Source organism: Arvicola amphibius, chromosome 6 (genome assembly GCF_903992535.2).
Source record: "Arvicola amphibius chromosome 6, mArvAmp1.2, whole genome shotgun sequence".
Taxonomy (NCBI): domain Eukaryota; kingdom Metazoa; phylum Chordata; class Mammalia; order Rodentia; family Cricetidae; genus Arvicola; species Arvicola amphibius.
This window is the reverse complement of record NC_052052.2, coordinates 30,503,355-30,509,990: the sequence shown is the minus strand read 5'-3', so window position 1 is coordinate 30,509,990 and position 6,636 is coordinate 30,503,355. Positions and strand designations below refer to the sequence as shown.

At 54.7% G+C, this 6,636-nt stretch overlaps 1 protein-coding gene across 1 annotated transcript; it reads left to right on the top strand.

Moving 5' to 3' along the window:
- Window positions 1-1,319: 1,319 nt before the first annotated feature.
- On the top strand, window positions 1,320-6,226 carry Edn2 (endothelin 2). Its single transcript, XM_038335523.1, has 5 exons — window positions 1,320-1,383; window positions 1,675-1,831; window positions 3,149-3,271; window positions 4,114-4,212; window positions 6,103-6,226. The coding sequence occupies exons 1-5, from the start codon at window positions 1,320-1,322 to the stop codon at window positions 6,194-6,196; spliced, it is 537 nt and encodes a 178-aa protein (XP_038191451.1). The 3' UTR covers window positions 6,197-6,226.
- Window positions 6,227-6,636: the final 410 nt, after the last annotated feature.

Sequence of the window (6,636 nt, the reverse complement as noted above, 5' to 3'; positions counted from 1 at the left end):
GCCTTGTCTTCTCTTTTTCTTCATCCTTCTTCTCCATTTATTTATTATTATTATGTGTGCATATTAGTATGCATGTGTGTGTGATATGTCTGTGTGAGTGCATGCATGCATGCATCCTACAGCACATGTGTGGAAGTCAGGGGACAACTTAGGTGGCAATTCTCTCCTTCTGCCTGATTGAGGCAAGGTCTCTAGTCCCCACTGTATGCTATAATCCAGGCAAACTGACCCATAAATTTATAGGCAATTCTCCTGTCTACACCTCTCACCTCACCCTAGAAATACTGAGACCATAGATGCACACTGCCGCTGGGTTCCAGAGCTCAGACACAGATAAATCAGGCTTGTGTGCCCAACACTTTTGCCCTCTGAGCCGCCTTATCAGCCTCCTGGCTTCTCCATTTTTGCATAAAGTAGCATAGGTGAGCAAGATATTCTGTTGCATCCACGGTGGGAAACCACTCAGGACAGCTTCCATGAGCCCATGGAACATCTCCCAAGAAAGGACTCTGGAGTAACTTCGCTATCTCAAGGGCAGATTTGAGCCAAACAGCCTCAGGGGCCAGCCCGTGTTTTGGTCTTATTTTGCAAAAAAGGAAACTGAGGTCCAGGAGGCTATTCCTTGGTCATGGTTGCACAATTGAGTAGTTTCTAGAACTCCTTCTACAGTTGGGGGGTGGGGTGAGGAGTGTGTGGGGAGGGAAGATGAGGATGAGGCAGTCCCAGGCTGTCAAAGGTCAGGCATGAGCTGTGCCCTTCCTGAGGCCAGCGGTCCAAAGGGGATTCTGACTCGCCCAAGGCCATGAAGCCTAGAGTGGGCCTATCACCTCCCACACAGTGAAGGGATGTCTCAGCTTGCTTTACAACGGGCAGGGAGGAGAGTGGCAAAATCTTTGTAAAGAGGGAGGGCTTTGCTTTGAGATCTCCATTCCAAACTTCCAGTTCTCCGCAGGGAGAGTAGGGAGGGGGTAACTTCAGAACTCAGAGGGGCCCTGGGCCTGCAGGGAACCTGGAGACTCCTGAAGGTGCTCCAGCACGGTGCAGAGGGTTGAGCCCAGCCTTCCACCTCCCTCCCCCTCACCGGGAGGCCAGGGCGGGCCAGGCACCCAGGGAGGAGGCGGTGTCCCTGGCTCTCTGCCCAAGGTGCTGCAGCTAGGCGAGGCGGGGCTGGACCAGCAGGGGCGGGCACCCTGCCTGGTATTATAAGAGGCGGTCAGGGCACAGCGGCAATGAGCTCCCAGCTCGGCTTAGCACCAGGACGCAGGCAACAGGCGCTCCCTGCTCCCCTGGTCCAGCCAAGCACTCTGCCTGCTGCAGCTATGGTTTCCACACCGGCCGCCTGGTGCTCCGTCGCTCTGGCCCTGCTTTTGGCCCTGCATGAAGGTGAGCTGCCCTCCCTCATTTGTTGCTGCCCCGGGGTCTATCCATTAGCATCTCCTCCAGGGGTACGGTGCTTCCCAAAGCCACCTGGGAGCATAGAGCGGGGAGCTCCCAGCAGGAGCTGTGCAGGCACAGCGCTGGTGGCTGGGGCTTCCCCAGGCTAACCAGTGGTTCCTGAGCATCAAGAGCGCCAACTTCCTTATTATGCAAGAGGAGGAGCCCTATGGGTCCCCTATCCCAGGCAGGCCAGGTGCCCTGACCTCCTCTCCACCTCTCTCTCCTTCCTGTGTGCAGGCAAGGGCCAGGCAGCTGCCACTCTGGAGCAGCCAGCCCTGGCACCCAAGGGCCACGGCCCCCACCTGCGTTTTCGCCGTTGCTCCTGCAACTCCTGGCTTGACAAGGAGTGTGTGTACTTCTGCCACCTGGACATCATCTGGGTGAACACTGCAGGGTGAGCATCCACCAGGACTGTGGGAGAAGGTGGGGGTGAAGAGGGGCCTCTGGCAACCTCTGCAACTGCCTGGCTCACCATGGGCCTCAGATGGACAGTGGGACGGTACCCACCCCATAGTTAGTAGTTATGAGTCAATGTGGGGGCCACCAGAATCAGGCAGAGAGCTGCGTGGCCTTGGAATCCTCACAACAACCTGTAGGAATGTGCTAGCTCCCTGTTCCATATCCGGGTACTGAGGCTCAGAGAGGTGAGGCAAGCTCTTTGGGGTCACACAGGAAGAAAAAGTGGTGGGTCGGTCCCTTCCCAAGTCTGGAGGTGCTGGAGCTCAACCACACTTACCCTGCAGAGAATCAGCCCATGCATAACAGCAGCCAAGCCCAGGCCACGCTCTGCGTGAGACACTACAAGCACAGTACCATTGGCTAAGCCTCCAGTCTCCCCGAAAGGCAGGCCCTGCTGCAGCCCCCCATAGGGCAGACAAGAAGTCTGCCTGGGATACCCTGGCAGGAGCCAGAGCTGGGTTCTCCCTACCCTGTGCTGCCTCCAGGCTCCTGCATACCTCAGGTTGACATTTTTGTGGATCTATGTATTTCCCCCTCTCCAAATTGCATAAGGCAGGAGAAGCTGGGCACATAAACGTGTGTAGAGCTAATCCACATCCAGACGCTGGCTCAGGGTGGGAACCCTGCCAGTCCCTGCGTGCCGGGTCCACCCAGAATCACTACGGCTCCAAAATTAGCTGTTGACCAAAGGTGTTGAGTGGACTAGCCTCAGGGCCCCTACTCTGCCTCCCTTTGCCAAACTGGATCAGAAATTAGTCCAATTACACACACACACACACACACACACACACACAAACAAAAGCATATTTATCACACTCCTCCAACAAGTGGGGACCAACTAGAGGCCACTTGGCTGAGAGCTGGGTGCTTCACTCTGGTGACTGAATGGTCTTCCTTCCTCATGGCCTAGTTAGGGCAGGGGGACTTCTCTGAGGACAGAGGACCAGCGCAAGCCTCCTGGGATCTGCAAGCTCTACTCCTTACATTCTCCTGCAGGAGCTCCTAGCAGAGCAGTGTGCAGAAGCGTTGTTAGAGGAGTCTGTGACGTGTGGCTAGTTTAGTATGAGAAGGAGTGGGGTGGTCACCTTTCTTGGCCATGCTGGAGGTGTGACTGGCTGTACCCGTGTTCGGTGTAGACCGTCTCTGCTGGCCAATGATGTGTTTATCTAATCCTGTGTCTCTCCTCTCTTTTTCTCCTCTCTGCTTTCCCCCATCCCATGTACACACTACCTTGCTGGCTTCCCGCCCACAGACAGACAGCTCCCTACGGCCTGGGAAACCCGCCAAAGCGCCGGCGCCGCTCCCTGCCAAGGCGCTGTGAGTGCTCTACTGCCGGGGACTCTGCCTGTGTCACCTTCTGCCATCAAAGACCCTGGTAGGTGGACTCCTAGCCTGCAGGGGTTGTTGGGTGACTGCTACATGGGACCAGGCCTGGAGGCAGGGTATCTGGGCAGAGGAGCAAAAGCCCAGAGGAGACAAGCAATGTCCTAAAACCCAGAAGTACACTGGGCCCATGGCAGTCCTTCCCCACAGAAATACACTTAGTTCCTCCCTCTGCTCAGCTCCAAGGATTCTGGGAGAACACATCCCCACTCCTGGGCATAGCCACGTGACAGCCCAGGCTCAGAGAGGGGCAAGCCTTGTGTCAGGCCCACAAGGAAATCCGACCCCACTGGGCTTTATATTGTAACTGGAGGCTCTAGTACTTATAAGTTTGTTTAGAAGAAAAAAATAACATCGGTAGCTGGCAATCTATGACAGGTCCCAGAGTTGTCCTTATGTCAAGGATCTGGGGTGCAGATGCCAAGCCTCCTTGGTTTTCCCATCTGTGAAGGGGAAGGTTGCATCCCTCCCCTCCCCTTCTTGGACCATTGAGAAAGCAAGCAGAGTGTTCCAGTTCCCATGACAGTTTACGAGAAACTCCTCCTCTGGGGCTCAATCTGGGGCTCCACCCCTGCCTCAGTTTCCCCTGCAACTGCAGGTGGCCAGATTCTGGGAAAGCCGGCCACCCATCTGCCTCGTTCTGGGGCTGAGAACACATTCCCAGTAGCTCAGCTTTCCTTGGTACTCACCCCGCCCAGGAGGGAAGGGTGCCAGGTGTTCAGTGTGGAAATGGATCTGCTCCAGAGGGCAGGGGTGGGGGCTGGGCTGGGCCCGAAGCCAGCTAGCTTCAGGGTTCTGGCCAGCCCCTCACACATTGCCACTCTATTCATTCAGGTCTGAAACTGTGGTCACCCCAAGCAGCCAGGCTCCTGGAGCTGTGTTAAAGACTGGCAAGAAGCAGGCCGCTGAGGGAGGCCTCCTCCAAAAGCTAAGGTGAGGGTCACTGCATGATTGATCACTTTCTGTATGCTTTGCACGTTTGCCTTATCTTCTGTGTGAGGCAGGATTGGGTCTTCCTTGTTTGTCTAGATAACTGAGGCTCACAGAGGTGATGCCACTTGTCTAGAGTCACAAAGCATCCATCACATCTGGCTCTGTTAAGAGCCTATATTCTTTTTAAAGAAATAGATTTATTTTACATGCATGAGTGTTTTACCTGCATGTATGTATGCATATCACATGTGCGCATGGTGCCCTTGGAGGTTAGAAGAGGGCATCATCTGTATGTTACTTATGTGCTCTAAGAAGAGGTCACTGGATCCTCTGGAACTGGAATTATGGATTGCTGTGAGCTACCATGGAGGTTCTGGGAACAGAACCTTGGGTCTCTGCATGAGCAGAAAGTGCTCTTAATGCTAAGCCATCTCTCCATCCCCAAGCCTCTTTCCTTAACTCCTGCATTCTGGGACCATGAGGTGTGCATCAGGCCTTGAGGGCTTTGACTGGGAAGAACCACAGTTATTCATCCAGGTAGCTTCCCTCCGCCGGGGCTTGGAGTGAATGACCCGTGGTGTTGCTTGCTCCTTCAATACTCGTAAGGGATCTCCCCCACTTGGTGGCCACAAGTGGCTTAGCACAAGGCCCACAAATGTTTATCCAACTGAAGGGCAGAAACTTGGACCACTCAGCAAAGGGACCCAGGGGCAGCTGGTGGGACAGAGTACTGGCTGAGAAGCCCACCTCAGCCACAGACAGGCTTTGTGAGCCCTGGCTTGCAGTTGGGTTTCTCTGTGCTGCAGATTTTGAAGCAGGGAGGTAGCAATGTCCATTCTAAAGGGTCTTCATGAAGTTAGGTGTGTTAATATGTATGAAGCAGTATCCCTGTGGGGCTCTGGAGGACTTGGCCACACCTGCCTCTGCCATGAAGGGGTCCTTGGGACTTTACAGTACCTGGTGTGGCTCCTTGGGAGTTACCATCTTTGGGGAAAGGCAGAAAATGGAGCAGGAATGGTAGGATAAGCAGGCCCTTGCACATACTCAAGAACTGATTGAGAATAAGGAAGACTTGACAAATACACAGCACTTCAGTATGTATGTAGACAGCGCAGCACTTCACAGTGTGCAAAGAGCTTGCTTTACTACCTAAGCATTCATCCTGGTGGTAGTTCAGGGTGTTTTGCTGCTGCTGTTGTTTTTGTTGTTGCTTTGGTTTGGTGTAGTTTGGTTTTGAGACAGGATCTCACTCAGTAGCCCAGGCTGGCCTTGAACTCAGGGCTATCCTGCCGTTGCAGGTTCTCAAGACTGGGTCTAGTTAATGTCTTAAAAGCAGAGAAAGGGCCTCAAAGAGGATGAGCCCTGCCCAGGTCCCGCAGTCTGGCCCTGAGACCCACCTTCTCACCCCCAGATATAGAACTCTTAGGGTCCGGAAGTGGAGAGTTGCTCCCAGAGCTGCGGCCATGACCTCAGATGAGGTCAAAGGGCCACCAGGACCATGCTGTGTGGACAAGCCCACCTTGAGAGTAAACTGCAGATAGAGCAAGATGGCATAGTTTAAGGGTGGAGGAACATGAGTGCCAGGAAGGAAAGGACAGTCACACGGTGTGAGAAAAGGAAAACACACCAGGGGCAGTGCCAGGCTGTCCTTGGCAGACCCTCATCTCGGCAACACCCGATGCTGAACATAAGCACTGTCAGTGGCCCCATGACAGAGATGCTCCTGGGCCTGACATGCAGACCTCGCTTGGCGCTGTGACCACACTCTGTACCGCGGCAGCTGTTACCTCAGATCTAGGCAGAGGCTCTAGGTCCAACTACCTACCTCCCAAGGGAGTCCTGGGCACCCTGTATCTCCTGAGATGCTAACTGATCCTTCTCCATTTCTAGGGACATTTCTGCCTCCAAGCTCCGCTTTGCCAGGCTACAGCCAGAGGTGACAAGAGAGTCGGGTCCTGCACACTCTAGACGGAGGAAAAGATAACCCTGTGAGCGGCAGGACCACTGAGAAGGAAGCCCATGTGGAGACAGGAGGCAACGGGCAGCTGGGGAGACCCCGTGCCTGTGTTCTGGGCCAAGACCTCAGCCCCAGCTAGCCAGACCCATCTGATGGGTTCAGCACAAGCTCCGGTCTCTCTTACAACAGCTCTGTGCCCTGACACTGCCAGGCCACCCTCAGCTCCTGAGCAGCAGCACAGCCCCCCGTGCTGGCTGCTGGCTACAGACCTGCTTGAAGGAGCTCCGTGAGGCCAAATGAACGTGCTGACTGTGTCCTGCTTGCTAGACTGCAATCTAGGAGCAGTCCCACATTAGGACACGATTACCTAAGCTGTGCCTGGAGACTGGATGGGGCATACTGATGACAGACATCCTGGCTGGCCCCCATGATCCTCTCTGGTTCCTCTACCTAGAGGTCTTGCAGCC

Bases quoted from the DNA above. Each gene is read 5' to 3' on its own strand.
- Edn2 (XM_038335523.1), top strand. From the start codon at position 1,320: ATGGTTTCCACACCGGCCGCCTGGTGCTCCGTCGCTCTGGCCCTGCTT. The intron at 3,272-4,113 runs GTAGGTGGACTC...CTATTCATTCAG, and splicing joins TTCTGCCATCAAAGACCCTG to GTCTGAAACTGTGGTCACCC. The intron at 4,213-6,102 runs GTGAGGGTCACT...CTCCATTTCTAG, and splicing joins GGCCTCCTCCAAAAGCTAAG to GGACATTTCTGCCTCCAAGC.